Source organism: Zootoca vivipara, chromosome 4, assembly GCF_965207765.1.
Source record: "Zootoca vivipara chromosome 4, rZooViv2.hap1.1, whole genome shotgun sequence".
Classification (NCBI taxonomy): domain Eukaryota; kingdom Metazoa; phylum Chordata; class Lepidosauria; order Squamata; family Lacertidae; genus Zootoca; species Zootoca vivipara.
In genome coordinates, this window is record NC_142587.1 from 54,374,042 (window position 1) to 54,390,251 (window position 16,210).

General features: G+C 43.9%; 1 protein-coding gene across 1 annotated transcript; it reads left to right on the plus strand.

Annotated features, from left to right (window-relative positions):
- The first annotated feature begins 439 nt into the window (after positions 1-439).
- ADAMTS1 (ADAM metallopeptidase with thrombospondin type 1 motif 1) lies at positions 440-14,937 on the plus strand. The gene is made up of 9 exons (XM_035115889.3): positions 440-2,562; positions 5,763-6,109; positions 6,899-7,031; positions 8,133-8,300; positions 9,860-10,146; positions 10,875-11,061; positions 11,150-11,325; positions 12,330-12,505; positions 12,778-14,937. The coding sequence occupies exons 1-9, from the start codon at positions 1,935-1,937 to the stop codon at positions 13,508-13,510; spliced, it is 2,835 nt and encodes a 944-aa protein (XP_034971780.2). The 5' UTR covers positions 440-1,934; the 3' UTR covers positions 13,511-14,937.
- The last annotated feature ends 1,273 nt before the right edge of the window (positions 14,938-16,210 follow it).

Sequence of the window (16,210 nt, forward strand, 5' to 3'; positions counted from 1 at the left end):
TGAATACATATACATGTAGGATACTATGTATCCCACATAATGAATATACAACTCACGTGACCTGATATACTTTGCTGGCACTGCCTTTGGATCTAGGGAGCAAAGCCCTTGATTTAGAATGATTGTGTTGAAATGTCATTGTGCAAAGGCCAAATGAAGGAAGGAAACTCTCTGAAGTTTAACCTAATGTGTAGTGTGCATGTGATGCAATGGAGAACTTTGGATTCAGAACTATTAGCAGCTGAGCAATAACCACACTACCGGTACTTCTCTTCATTCCAGACATGTCCCTGATTGTTCTTTGCCCTGAGTCTTAAGAAGAGGCCTCCCTTAACTGGGGTGAGGGAGGAAGGAAACAAGCAGTCAAAATACTGGACATCTCAAGCATGTTGTATATAAATAATTAAGTGGATTAGCTGTACTTCTAGAGTTTAGCTGGGATTTCAAGATAAGTTTATTGGCTGTTGCACATACACAAATGTGCCTGCTCAAGTGGTTTTAAAAATAATACAAACTTCTCAGAAGTACAGGTGTACAACAGACTGTAGCTGTCATGAGAGCTGTGCAAGAACAGGAAGCTATAGGTAAAATCATCACTCTCACAACCATCACATTCATGAGGCTCTCTTTAGGACATGCTGTTCCTGCCCTGTAATTGGAGACTTTTTCATCATACCCTTAGTTCTCCTTTTCCAAAGGAGCCCTGATCTGAGAATAAGAAAATAAATTTCTCAGGGTCAAATGAACAACATCCACCCACACACACTGCCCATTTCAAGGAGGGGAAACAGAAGATTTAGCTCTAGTGTGTTTTGTTCACCTAACCCTTTCTCCTCTGGTTTAGTGAGTGTTGTACAATTTTAAAAAAGCTAGTAAAAATGCAGCATGTTGATTAAACGGAGTTTTACACATCCAGCGCCTACAAATTAACCTGTTCCAAGCTGGACTGGACAGATGACAGCGTGGGCCACTGTCACCTCGCTTTAGAAAGGATCTCACAGCAGGTGAGTGGCAGACGCCTTTGGAGAAATGATCCTTGGATCAAACAAGACGCCTGCTATAATCTTACACACAAACACACGACTGCCTCGTGTGCTAAAACGACGTGTGCTCTCTCTGTCCTCCTAAAATTGCCTTGGCTGGGACTAGAGAGAGCGAGTGGGAAGCAAAAAGAGCTGGCAGGGTCGTCGGAGATCTTCATGGGTGGAGGAGATTCAAGGAAACCTCTGCCCTCGGCGTCCTCCTCCTCCAATTCTCCCTTCCCTGGAACACCGAGCGACCGCAGCAGGCGCCTCCTACGTGGAAAACCTGAGCTGCTGGCAAAGCGTCGAGAGAGCGGCGGCGGGGAGGGGAAGGGCGCGCGGCCTCGGGGCTGCTTTGCTCGACCAGGCAGCTTGAGCGGGGGGGAGCCACCGTGCTCGGAGCAGGTATCTCCCCCTCGGCCCCGGCCCGTCTCCCTTCCCCGCCGCCCTCCTCCTCCTCCTCGCTGAGGGTGTGGCGGCCGGCCAGGGCTGGAGGCAGGCGTCCAGCGAGGAGCTGCAGCGGCAGCCACGAGTTACGCACGCAGTGAGCTCAAAGCTGGTCTACGGGGGTCCCGCCTCCTCGACTAGGGGGAGGGGGGCTCCCCCGAGCGCATCCCATAAAGGGCAGGGCGGGCTGCCGAGGCGCTCGCATTCAAGGCGAACAGCCGAGGCGCTCGCGAAGCCGGCACCCGCCTCGTTTGCTTCCCTCAGCGGACTCCCGAGAGTTCACTTGACGAGGCGAGCCCGGCGGCACCCCTTCCCGCCTCAAGAGTCGTCCCGAGAGGTGCGCCGGAGCTTCGAAGCTGCTGCTGAGGCGCTTGGACTGCCCGAGTCCACGCCCGCCTTCGGGGCGCGCCTTCGCTTGCCCTCCCCTCGGTCCCTTCTCTCCTCCACAAGTTACCTCAGCACAGCATGGAGAGGGCTGCAGCACGCCTGGCGCTGAGCGCGCTGTTGCTCTGCCTGGCCGCTCGGGGCAGCCCGCGGCAGCCCGACGAGGAGGAGAAGGCGCTAGTGATGCCCGTGAGGCTGGATTTCGCCGGGCAGCAGCAGCAGCGCTTCTACCGCCTGGACGCCTTTGGCGAGCGCCTCAGCTTGGAGCTGCAGCCCGACAGCAGCTTTTTGGCGCCGGACCTGACGCTGCAGTACGTGGGCAGCCGGCCCCGGAGCGAAGAGGAAGAGGCTTCCGAGCAGCCCGGCGCCTTAGCCGGCTGCTTCTACTCCGGCACTGTCAACGGCGACGCGCACTCCGCCGCCGCCCTCAGCCTGTGCGGAGGGCTCCGCGGGGCTTTCTACCTGCGCGGCGTCGAGTACCTTATTCAACCTGCCAATGCCTCCCTCCCGCAAGGAAGAGACGAGCCACTTCGGCTGCACGTCCTGCGGCGCCGGCTGCGGAGGAGCCCCCGGCAAGACGGCGGAGCGAAGTGCGGAGTGGCGGACTCCGATTTCCCCTCGGCTGCGGAAGGGCAGCCGCAGCAGCATGAGGAGAAAGAGGCGGCGGTTGCAGCAGGAGGAGCAGCAACGGAACACGCGGCTCACGCAGGTATTAACCTCCCTGCACTTGGCTGTCCTTGGCGGGGAAGCCGCTGAACTTCCAAGCCAAGGGAGTTCAGGCTCTGTGGGAACGTCAGCGGGATGCGGCGTGGCACGCATGCGCCCGGGCGGCCGCACTTTTTTGCCAAAGCGCCCGGAGTGGTCCAAAGGCTGCAGTCGACTTCCTCCGATTGGCCACTCTAAAAAATGGGGGTGGGTGCAAAGAGAGAGAGAGAGATTTATAACAAAGCTAGCTTGTGCTTAGTGCAGTTTCTAGAGTTTGCATTCCGTCGCCCTTAAGAATCCTTGCAACAATTGTATGACTGAATAAGCTCTTCAGAAATGTCCTTATTTTAGACCCTAAGAGTATTTGTTTTTAAGTTCCACTGACTGCAACAGGCACCATTTCCAAGCAGTTTAAATCCTATGCAAGTGGAGTGAGTAGTGTTGGACGCAGTGGGACTGGCTTCCCCATAAACATGCACAGGATTGCATCGCCCAATAATGACCTACATTTATTGTCCACATGGAGGTCTTTATTTGGGACTGCTCTGGAGTAAATTTGGTGTGTGGATCCATCATTCCAGTGTTAGACATTACAGGATACCAGGTGCCAAGTTGTGCCCACCTATTCTAGAATAACCCCCCCCCCCACTGGGTCACGGTGCTTACTACCCTGCCCCTCTACCATTTAAAATTAGAAGCTTCTAAAAAGTAAATAGTTTGCAGTCCAACTGATGAGGGAAGCTTACCCTAACCTTTTAAAAAGATCGTTGTAAGGGGGTCCAAAATAAATGAAAAGGGCAGGTCCATCATAATCTGCAAACCTCTTATTTTAGCATCAGCTCATAGGAGTCAGGGGTAGTACTGTGACATTTACTAGTTCGAGGGGACCACTTTAGCAGGATATGAATTGAAATCAATGAACATACAACCTGATCCTATGTTGCTTGGAAATAAATTCTACTGAGTTAAATGGGGTCATCCTGCACATCAAGCATGTGTAGGAGTGCTTGTGTAGGAATGTACAATGTTCAGGCTAAGGGTTGAAGTGCAATTCATTAGAGCCTGGGTTACAGTCCCAAACACAATTACTGAGAATGAGTTTCTGAGTAAACGACTACATTGAACATACCCTAAATGCAGTGTGATTTGGTTTCCCTTCAATTAAAACAAGGCAGAACCTTGCAATTAACAGTGCTGCAATCCGATATATATTGGCTAAGAAACAGATATCCAGCAAATTACATTGTAACTCATGAATAAACATATCTACATCAAAGTCCATTGATCGTACTCTTGAGTCCTAAATATGTAAATCTGTGCTCTCTGAACAATAAAGCATACGTTCTATTGAAATTAGAGATTGCACTCTGATCCTAGGTTCCTCAGTTTGCAAATCCCAGTGACATAGCAGCTAATCCCAAGTAAGTGTGCATAGGAATGCAGCCTAAACCTATGCAGAATTATTCAGAAATAAGTAATCTAACAACCATTGCTAGTCCCAAAATGTGAATGAGAGGAGGTAGTTCAGGTATAATTTCCATCTACATCACTGAATCTTTATGGATGACACAGACACAAAACACTTGTTGGTTTTCTGAAGCTTGAGCACCAATCCCAGCAGTAAATGCTTGTTGGATATACTTTCCTACCTTGTACCTTTCCTCATCTTAAATTAGTCACTCCTTTCCAAAGCTGCTTTTAGCTCCATGGGCAGGAAAGGGCAGCCTCCGTAGCTAAATGAACAACTTAAAACTGTTGCTGCTTCCACTCATTTACATGGCCTTTATGATTAGGAAATTTCCACTGCAAATTACACGGGGCAAGGGGAAGGAATGAATAGTGAATTGAGCTCACTGTATCCTCAAGTATATGCTCATTGGGGGGGGGGGGAGAAGGCAGATCTTTATTGACACAAAAGTATCCTAAAATTGTGGTAATTGCTGTACAGTATGATCATTCACAGCCATGCCTTTGGACACAGGTGTAGCAAATGGGAGGTTCCAGTCCAATAAGGGCTTGTGAATGAAGACCATTTAATATGACTCATGCAGCCAATGAGAAAGTAGAGGAAAAGGCACTAGGAGTAAGACAAGGGCACAGTGTCTGGAGCATAGAAAGTGATGCAGTGAGGTCACAAGAACTGGGTCACAGTAGCAATTGGCTGCTTGGCACAAACTTTTATTCCTGCACTCTGCTTTCCACGTGGAGCCCCACAATCTTAGTCAAGGCTTTTGATTTCCAGTGCCAGCATGACATAATCCTAAGGTTTTATTACCGGAAGGGGGAGGGGCACTTCTTCCAAGCATGCTTCCAGTCGTTTTAATCCTACTGCAAATTAATTGTATGTTCATTCCTGGTTCAGTACACACCCTTTGCTTTTATTTAAGTACAAATTTTATTTTTAATAGAATTACAGCTGTTCCACATGGAAATCACACTCCAGTTTAAAACTGAGGGCTGAATGGGCAATGCAAAAAAGGATAAAGCTTTTCCTCAGTTGATGTGACCTGGGCTTCCACATAACTGTAGCCTACCATTTGATCAACAAGATGACAAACTTCTATTCTGTTTAGGAGGCTCAGCAATTGTGTCTGTCTGCAGCACACTTAACTTAAAGCAGCAGGAAGGTGGGGCATCTTTCTGCCTGACTATAACAGCAGGGAGATCAATGGAGACTTGAGGCATTACCCATTTGCAGAGGGAATATGATCCCTTGCTTCTCTACTGGCAGTAATAGGGGGACAATTTCCCTTTCTTAGAGGAATAACTCCTCCTACAGGCAGGCAAGGAATTTTGTTTCCAAACCAAGAAAGCAGATGTCATCAGCAAGGAGATGTGCCATTTCCAAGAAAAGTGGGGAAACCCCACTCCTAGTATTTTGCCAAGCACAAAAACGTGGGCATGTGTAACATGCATGGCTCCATGATGAGTCTTTGGACCTGATCCTGAGTCAGCCTCTCATTTCTAGAGTCTGAATCTTGGCATAGGTTGCTTGTGAAGAATGATTCACAGCAGCAAGGGAGATTTATATTTTTACCTGTGGTGGAAATATTGCCTAGATTGAAACAGAATTCGCTTTTAAGTAGAAGAAGAAGAAGCATCTTTGCTACTTTAAACTGTCGAAAATGTTTACTGTTCAAGCTCTATGTATAAAACAAGCCCTCAGTCAGCTATTTATAAGTATTTTTCTTTTCTAAAATACAGGACATAGAAGTACAAGGAAGAAAAGATTTGTGTCAAGCCATCGCTATGTGGAAACCTTGCTTGTAGCTGACCAATCTATGGCAGAGTTCCATGGCAATGGGCTGAAACATTATCTTCTGACACTCCTGTCTGTGGCTGCCAAATTGTATAAACATCCCAGCATCCGGAACTCTGTCAGTCTGGTGGTAGTGAAAATAATGGTCATCTATGAGGAGCAGAAGGGGCCTGATGTGTCCTCAAATGCTGCGCTTACCTTAAAAAATTTCTGCAACTGGCAAAAGCAACACAATCCTCCTAGTGACCGGCATCCTGAGCATTATGACACTGCAATTCTTTTCACTAGACAGGTAAGGAGAAAAGAATAAAAAAGGAATGGGTTTGTTTGGCAGATTCCCGAGTATGGTCTGGAAGTACATAGGCTAAGCAGATCTGAGCTGGTTAGTGTTTGGATGGGTGACTAGCTGGGAACCACTTTGGGTTCCATGATGGGAAAAGGCAGGATTTAAAAGTAAAAAAGTAAATAAAATACATTTAGTTACTTATCACAAGACTTTGTAACCAATGCATCCAGAAACTTTTTATTTGATTTTTTTTAAGAAATATTGTTCCAAAGATCCAGTCACTGAAGAAATATGTTAATGCACCAGTTTTAACTTGCTATACTTTTTGTAATTTCACCCATTTGGAAACTACAGAAAGTAAGTAGTTCAGCATACACACTGCTGAGAATTTGATTTGTGAGATTTGTTGGCTCCTGCTTGAATGGCAAATCCACCTGGAACTCTTTCACAAGAAGTTCTAGGTAAATTTCCATTGCCACACAACTGCATAAAGTAGGTGGGGAAAACTCATACATTATAGTGTGGGATAATTACCCAAACAGTTTATTTTAGAAAACCTCCATAGGAAACTTACACTGTTGACTTAAAATATATTTCTTTGCAGCATGACTACCACAATTAGCAAAGTTTTGTGCAGGTCCTTCCAAGAGAGAATTATCTTTATACCTGTTGAAATTCTGAGTATTAATGCTCTTTCCAGAAGGAAAGGCAAACTGCCAAAGTAAGACTCTTCATGCCAAGGTTAAGCTCCTGACCTAATTAATAATGAAACTGGCTCTTCTTCTCCTTGTATAGGATCTCTGTGGTGCCAAGACATGCGATACACTTGGGATGGCTGATGTGGGAACTGCTTGTGATCCAAACCGCAGTTGCTCTGTCATAGAAGATGATGGCTTGCAAGCTGCTTTTACCGCCACTCATGAATTAGGTAATTGAGATTCAAGAGAGATCTGTGGCAGCCTTGATTTATTTTAAAACATACATTATGCATTTTAGTCTGCATTTAAGCTATTAAAGCAGCATGATTACCTGTTACTGTGGTCTAGTTCTCAATGAGGTGGTAAACCTTTGCCTGGGTTGTCCGTCTTCACACTACAGGTGGGGGGGGCGTGCATTATTGAGTGTTCATCCAACAACAACAAAATATCAATTTACACAGAAAACTAGATCTTAAGGAGGATAGATCAGAACCCTTCTCTCTGATTTCCCCGCCTCCCTAGAGAAGCATTCAATTATGTGAGCCTCCACTTGTAATCTGAAGAAACAAGACCATAGGTAGCATCCCCATGTGTGTGTGGTCTGAAGCGATAGAGCCACCTTACTGAGAATCTGCATAAAGTTGGGCAGCATTTGGAGAGCAATCACAGGAAACAAGGGCCTTTTAATTAGTGCTGTATCAAAGTGTTTTGCCAAAGCTTTTTTTCTTTTTCTTTTTTCTTTTTTTTGGGCATTTCAGCAAAGTGGAGGAAATGCAATGAGCTCTATCCCCAAGCTTGATCTTCAGGGGTGGGGAAGAAAACTCTTTCAAATAACATTTTGGAAGGGCAGCTTTCTTGCGATTCCAAACAAGATGGCTGAGGGTTTACTCTCCCTGCTCTTAAAATATACATGTCAAAAAAGTTTTGTTGCCATGAGAAACAGTGCCAGAACTGCTTGATCAGTCCAATCTGCACTATTTTCAAAATTCTCCAATGCTGCATTATGCAGCCTTATTCCATGGGGCATTATTGCGGGTCCATTGGCCAAATGTGAATTACCAAAGGAAGTAAGAGAGGGTCTTCTGTTCAAAGTTTGCTTATACTCTGAATTGCAGCTTTTGGCTGCTTGCAACCCTGGCAGATGGCCTTGCAACCCTGACGCAAAACTTGCTGTGTTATCATTTTGTCCTTGGGAGTCCTAAACTTCTTTTCTCCAGTAGTACACATCAAAATTACATCCATGCAGATGTGTAATACTTAGTGTAACAGAAGGTAATTTTAAAGAGTCGTCATGTATATAGGAGATTTTATGATGCTATCTTTTTTTTCAGGCCATGTGTTCAGTATGCCCCATGACGATGCAAAGCAATGTGCTGGTATTAATGGTATAAGCAGGGACTCCCATATGATGGCATCTATGCTTTCCAACTTGGATCGAAGCCAGCCGTGGTCTCCGTGCAGTGCTTATATGATTACTACATTTTTGGATAATGGCCATGGTAAGTCGTGGTTTCAATTTATCTCTGTAATGCTAGGGTTCATATACTGCTTACATTTAACGCTTTAATTTCCAGCTTGCTGAAACAATTCTGCTGCTTTCTAATATAAGTCTGCTGTTAATTGCCCTTTAGACCACTTACACACACCTGGGGGATTATTTAAAGGTTACATGGCTCTTTCCCACAGAAGTGGCACCATTCCAGAAGGGGTGGCTGCATAAGAAAACCCCGCACAATTGGCTCATTCAGCCATGTGGGTGGGTTATCTAAGCGAAACAGGAAATGCTTGTGTGTAAGTGACATCCATACTGTTGTGACAATGTCAAGAACAAATTTTACTTGCTCTTCAGCTGTATCAGACAGCTATTAGTCATAGTAACACAAATGCAGTCCCCGTGCTCGTGTCCGGCATGCTCCTGAGTATTAGGGAGAGAGGGCCAATAGAGCAGGACTAGTGCTTTCGAAACCTCAACACACATTTCCTAGAGGCCTCTCTACTTGGTTGTTACTGGAAACTAGCCAGATCGCAGGGGTGTTCTTAAGTTCAATGGGCAACTTCCATTTTATGGTTGAAAATATGTTGTCAAATATTGACAGATTCACTTCAACCGTCTAAAACACAGTGGTACCTCGGTTTATGAACACAATTGGTTCCGGAAGTCTGTTCATAAACTGAAGCGTTCATAAACTGAAGCGAACTTTCCCATTGAAAGTAATGGAAAGTGAATTAATCCGTTCCAGACGGTCCGCGGAGTAAGCGTTCATAAACTGAAGCAAACTTTCCCATTGAAAGTAATGGAAAGTGGATTAATTCGTTCCAGACGGGTCCGCGGAGTACTTAAACTGAAGCGTTCATAAACTGAAGCATGGGTGTAATTGGTTCCGGAAGTCTGTTCATAAACTGAAGCGTTCATAAACTGAAGCGAACTTTCCCATTGAAAGTAATGGAAAATGAATTAATCCGTTCCAGATGGGTCCGCAGCGTTCATAAACCGAAAATTCATAAACCGAGGTGTTCATAAACCGAGGTTCCACTGCATTCCCTTTTTCAGTCATTTTTATAGCATTTGTAGTGTGCAAAGATGGACACATTTTCCTGCAGAAAGTTCCAGTCTCAATCGCCAGCATCTTGCCCCAGTAGGGCAAGGAAAAGGGCATCATTTCTGAAACCCCAGCAAGCCACTGCCAATCCATTTATACCAGGGATGGGGAACCTGCCATCCAGCAGATGGTGTTTGCCTCCAAATCCCATCAGCCCTAGTAAGCATGGCTACTAAGCTGCATGGGCCCAGTGGCCTTAAGACTGCTACCTATGTTCCTCAGAGCTTTTGAATCATTATTTTGATCACTTTCCTGCAATTGTTCAACAGATCTCTGTTGCACCTGCTTAGACGTATTTTGTTGCAGTACATTTTGTAAAATAAATAAAATCTTAGTGAGTGCATGCCTCAGATCAGAAATCTCTCAGATCTCTTTCTGATACTATCCTATTTACAGGAAAAGCCACCCAACTTTTTAACAAAAGTTTCCCATCACTCTTCCCCCCCCCCTTTCTCCAGGTGAATGCTTGCTGGACAAGCCGCACAAGCCTATCCAACTCCCTTCTGATCTGCCTGGCACACAGTATGATGTGAATAGGCAGTGCCAGTTCACATTTGGAGAAGATTCCAAACACTGTCCTGATGTAGCCAGCACATGTACAACTTTGTGGTGTACTGGCATGTCTGGTGGATTGCTTGTGTGCCAAACCAAACATTTCCCTTGGGCAGACGGCACCACTTGTGGAGAGGGAAAGTGGTGCATGAATGGCAAGTGCATTGAGAAGACAGACAGGAAGCATTATGATGTAAGTATGGTGATTTAAAACAAAAGAAAACAAAATATCTATTTAATCAAGAGTGATGATGTGCAGTGTAATTATTTTTAGCTGCCTTGAGTCCCAGAATGGGGAAATGGTGGAATATAAATAATAATAATTAATAGTAAAAATGATGATGATGATTTGATTTGCTACCTGCCCTTCACCTCAAGATCCTATGCACAACAATTTAAAATGCAGCATGAAGATATGGCTAAACAAATTAGGAATATTCTGGGCCACTCAAGTTTTTAGTTCCGATAAATCTAAATATTTTAGCTTAGTATAGTGATCCTGTGTGTGTTAAGTGAGAAGTAAGGGGGCAGTCCAAACATCCGACTGGCAGCAGTATGGCCTAATGGGGCAGCATAGCCCCCACCACAGCCACACCACTCATGCCAACTAGGGCAGGGGCAACAGAGGAAAATGACACTCTATTAGGCTAGCTGCCAGGCTGGTATAACAAATTGCCTGGCTGCTATCACATGACCTGGTAGTATAGCAGATCCTGTGCCAATGCAATCCTATGCATGTCTACTCAGAAGTAAGTGGGTCTTACTTGAGTAGGATTTACTCCCAGGTAAGCATGCATAGGGTCACAGCCTCAGTCACTAGAAAGTAGGCACAGAGTTGCAGCCTAAAATATGTTTCGAATGATTAATGCTTTCCCCCAAAGCATTTAACATGTGGGCTTATTTCTGTGTCTTGAAATGTAGACCCCTCTTCATGGTGCCTGGGGATCATGGAGCTCCTGGGGAGAGTGTTCCAGGACGTGCGGTGGTGGAGTGCAGTACTCTGTGCGAGAGTGCGACAACCCAGTTCCCAAGAACGGCGGGAAATACTGTGAGGGAAAGCGGGTGCAGTACCGGTCGTGCAACATTGAAGACTGTCCAGACAACAATGGTAAGTTACAATCAGGTTTTTTCAAATAGAAAAGAAATGTAGTTGTGACATCTTCAAAACGCCTAATAAATGTATTTTCTGTACACAGGCAAAACCTTCAGGGAGGAACAGTGTGAGACTCACAATGACATTTCCAAGTCTCCTTTTGGAACTGGGCCTGTTGTGGAATGGACACCCAAGTTTGCTGGAGTCACTCCCAAAGACAGATGCAAGCTTACCTGCCTTGCAAAAGGCACTGGCTATTTCTTTGTCCTTCAGCCAAAGGTGGGTGTGGGTGTCAGTGTCAGTGCGTATTACTTATAGGCAAAGTTTTATATGTGCCATTAAATTTTATTGCTCCTAATAATTGCTTAGAGAAGCACACCCTTATATGGAAACTAACACTTTATTCAAATAGCTTCACTCCCCTTGCTTCACTGCAATCCAATCTTCCCACCATTCGATTTAGTTTCAGTTTCGAAGCTATTAGTCAGAAAAACTCATCCCCCCAAAGCTTAAAGTAAGGTATAGTCATATTCTTCATAATGAAATATTACTTGGCTATATGCTGACTTCCTGATCCTTGAAGAAATTAATTAGGCTCCTGCTGACACAAGTGCTGGAAGATCAAAGTCTGTTTGTTGCTGTTACAGAATATAAATTTATAACTTTTGATCTAGAGAGACAGGCAAGGAGCAGTGAGCTGTCTTTGTGATGCTATGAACTGCCCAAGAAAGGACTTAATATTATCAGTTCTGACCACCAATGTCAGAGATTTGGGGAGGCTTAAAGTCTAAGAGGGAAGAGGAGATTGTACTTGCTCACTCTGCTACATTCCCTACCAACCCCCCCAAATCCTCACAGATGCCTAGCTTCTGTTCAGTTTTATACAGACACAGTTCCTAATGATCACGAACCATGTGCACAACCCCAAGTGCTGGATATAGAAATCCAGGAAGCAGTTAGGCAGTACCTTTCTATGCATGTAGTCCATAATCCAGCCAGTCATGTGTTTATGGAAACCCACTTCTACACATGCATCACACTCACTGAACAAGGACAATAAAATTAGTTTTATTATGACGCCCACTGTTGATTTTTGGTGGGGAACATTGAATATCTCCTCCGTTGAAACCATTGTGATTTAAAAGTGTTTAACTCTGGGTGGATTGTACCTGGTGCCAAAAATGTTTAGTGTTAGTACAAACACATGTGTGCCCTTCTAATCATGGCTTCTTTGCTTTCTTTAAAGGTGCCTTCTAATCATGGCTTCTTTGCTTTCTTTAAAGGTGGTGGATGGAACCTTGTGTAGCCCAGAGTCCACTTCAGTCTGTGTCCAGGGGCAATGTGTAAAAGCTGGCTGTGATCGCATCATAGGCTCCAGTAAGAAGTTTGATAAATGTGGCGTCTGTGGAGGAAATGGATCTACTTGCAAGAAAGTGTCTGGAACACTTTCTAGTTCCAGGTATTTGGGGTTTTATCCTTAACTCTTCCTAATAGCTTACAGATATGTCTTATCCACTAGGATTGTAGAGCAGTTATATTATTCAGCTGAGGTACCAAACTTTCATCTTTTAAAATCAAAAGCTTACCTAAAGCTTGCGTTAATGTACAGGAACGTCAACTTTTGAAGCTGCAAATATCTAGCTAATCATAAGTTTCTGTACTTAATGTGATCCTTGAGTAAATAAGGATATACTGAAGACTCAACTGCTGTCCTCTTTTTCTTACCTCTAGACCTGGTTATCATGATGTTGTTGTGATCCCTGCTGGGGCAACGAACATAGAAGTTAAACAACGGAATCACAGAGGTATCAGGCAGGACGGCAGCTTCCTTGCTATTAAAGCTGCAGACGGCACCTACATTCTCAATGGTGACTATACACTATCAACTGTGGAGCAAGACATCACCCATAAAGGCAGTGTGTTGACATACAGTGGCTCCTCAGCTCCTCTGGAAAGAATCCGCAGCTTCAGCCCACTGAAGGAACCTTTAACAATACAGGTCCTTACTGTGGGTGATTCGTTTCGACTTAAGATCAAATACACCTATTTTGTGAAGAAAGCAGGTTCCGAGAAACCTCCCAGCAAAAAGACTGATTCTTTCAATGCAATTCAGGAGACGATCTTATCTGAATGGATTTTTGAAGAATGGGGAGAATGTTCTAAGTCCTGCGGTACTGGTTGGCAGAGGAGATCTGTAGAGTGCAGAGACCTTAATGGACAGCCTGCCACAGACTGTGCAAAAGAACTCAAGCCAAGCGATGTCCGGCCGTGTGCAGACACACCATGCCCACAGTGGCAGCTGGGAGGCTGGTCACCGTGCTCTAAGACATGCGGGAAAGGCTTCAAAAAGAGATTGTTAAGATGCATGTCCTTTGGTGGTGCCACATTGTCCAACGAAAGCTGTGACATTTCAAAGAAACCTAAACATTTAATAGACTTCTGCAATGTTACAAACTGCAGCTAAACCTTAACAGGTTGGGGGAAGCTAAAGTTGATTGTTTTCTTTTCCCCTTCAGACCAAAGCACTGAAAATGAACTATTGAGAGGTAGCAATTGTAATTCGCATGGAAAATTCACAGGGAATCCACTGAGATGGAACAGTGCAAATAATGTTAGATAGTATACTGAAATGTAAAAAAAAAAAACATGTCAACTGAAAATCTGGAAGAAGAAAAATCTTAGTTGCTAGCTGTTTCATCTTCAGCAGGTAAAATTCCCGAGGCATTACAATTTCCTCTTTTAAGCCTGTTACAAATTAAACAAAACATAGACAGTGGCCAAAGAAGTTTAAACAAACATTTCAACGTTTTAGTGAGAGTTGATTTTTTTGTTAAAACTTAAGGAATTTGTTTTGTGGTACTGATAAAATCCCTCTCTTAATCCAAGTTGGAGGGGGAAGTCCATTTTCCTCTAAGCTTAATTATTGGTCAGCTCTTGCCTACCTCACAAAAGCAAGAAACATAACAGTATTTTGGGGGGGAAACTATATTGTTCATGGCTGCTATCAATAGTTTTATATAACAGTAGAGTGATATTCTCCACCAGGAAGCAAACATTTACAATGATGTTTGCTTGTAAAATCTCCTGATAACTAGAATGTAGTGCTCTTAAAACCTTTTAATGAGATCCTTTTTCTTCATTGTAGCTGGTATGCTCAGCCTGCCGAGTTAGAATGGTAGCAGTTCGAGAACCGCACACTGTTCTCACTGCCCTGGATTGATTGATCGCTCGTGTGTGTGTGTGTGTGTGTGTGTGTGTGTGTGTGTGTGTTCTTCATGCCCACAATTGTTCCACAGGACTCCAACAAAACACAAATTTAGCTTTGGAGCACAATGTTTTCACCATGAAAACATACTCCTAAATTGTTAGAATTTGAGTTATCTAACAGCCACTATTTTGTTCAGATACAGCTCTCCACCTCATCAAAAGTAATATTCTTGTGTTTTCTACAAAGAGTAAATGGAATTTTATTGATAAAAAAATCGCTTAATACATGGCACCCCACAAATTTGCATTGTTCGAATCACTTGTAAGGCAGGGAAGATTGCTGCAGGATAGCAGGTCCATCCACAGCAGTATGCCAGTCCCTGCATATTTAAAAAGGATGTGCTAGTTCATAGACTATGAGAGAATATAGCTCTCCATATGTATATAGTAAAATATATTGCTATAGAGGATGCGTACTTTATAAGTATTTATATTCTTTCCCTTCTGAGAAGGGTTATAATTGGTAATAAAATGCATATAATGAACCTATTTATTTTTATATTTCTTGGCTAATATGATCTCCTAAGTTATCACTTTTTTAAAAAAGAAAAAAGACATATAACAAGGATAGAGTATTTATGCAATATAATATGATACTAGAGATAATAAACACTATGAATTTTGGATACTGTGTGAGGGTTTTTATTTCATTGATGTTCACATTACTGTGTTAAAAAGAAAACTGTTGTGAAAGTTAATGAAGGACATTACAAGACACAATCCAGCCTAGCGCATGCATTATGTTCTATGCAGATATCACCCTAGGACTCGAGAGGATCCTGTTTACCCTCCACATGCATGCTCCACTTCACCTGGTTTGCAACTGAGAGAGGAAGAGCTACGATTCCTGTCACAATCCCACCTTAGCTCTTACCTGGGTGTAGAGATACACAAGCTTGGCTCAACACAGTCCTAATCGCATTTATGCTCCTTTCGCTGGATATAGGTGTTAGGCCTGATTCATACATGGAAACCATGATACTTTAACCACCTGAAATGCCACTGCGCACACAAGATTATTCGGGTAAAGCAGCTTGGGACATGAATCCATTTGCTTTCACTGCACCACTGTAATCTGAAAGTCTTGCAGTAGAATAGTGAAAATGTTGCATCCGCATGAACTACTTCATTGGAATGACTTCATGTAAAATGCTGCCTCTACACAGTTGCATTTCCATCTGCCATTGTGCTGCTGTTCAAAAATAGCAGCTGCAAGCAGACTTCCCTGATAGATGTTTCTGTGGGAACAAAGATCAATGTTTTCCCCCTCACACATTGCAACAGAATCAGTTTACAGAATTAAAAGATCAATTCATATTACAATTATTTCACTTTTGTGTTCTTCGTCTCACACATTCAATATGCACATACAAAAACAACACTGAGGGAATATTTGTGCAAACTTCAGAGAATGTGTTCGTTGTGATGTTTGGTTTACATAGCTCTTGTAGAAACAGATTTAATAACAGATTTGACCCAGGCTTCTAGTTGATAAACAATGATTCATCCAAACTGGCTTACATCTGCCAATGGTATTAAAGAAAGAGGGGGATGGCAAATTCTAGGCTTTAGGGGCCATAAAGATGAGAGCATTGTAGTACATAAGAAATGTCAGAAACCGTGTACTTTCTTAAAGAGGGCACGTGTTGCGGTGAGACCTGGCAACCAAACCCTGTGTTGTGGGTGGGTATGATTGGATAGCCACAACACCCAATTGGTAGGTCCCTTGATGCAGGGTTCAATCAGGCCAATGGGACGCAGGCTAAATGGATTGAGGGACCTATATATACCTATGCAGAGCTTTCCAGAGCTTTCTCTCTTGGTCAGTGCATCGGAACACCCGCCCACCTCTCCCTACATTTAGGGCTTGTGCCATGCCGTCGTGTGTCGTCTGTCG

Excerpts from the sequence above, each read along its gene's own strand:
- ADAMTS1 (XM_035115889.3), top strand. The coding sequence starts at position 1,935 with ATGGAGAGGGCTGCAGCACGCCTGGCGCTGAGCGCGCTGTTGCTCTGC. Across the intron at positions 7,032-8,132 it reads TACCGCCACTCATGAATTAG|GCCATGTGTTCAGTATGCCC; the intron begins GTAATTGAGATT and ends CTTTTTTTTCAG. Across the intron at positions 8,301-9,859 it reads ATTTTTGGATAATGGCCATG|GTGAATGCTTGCTGGACAAG; the intron begins GTAAGTCGTGGT and ends CCCTTTCTCCAG.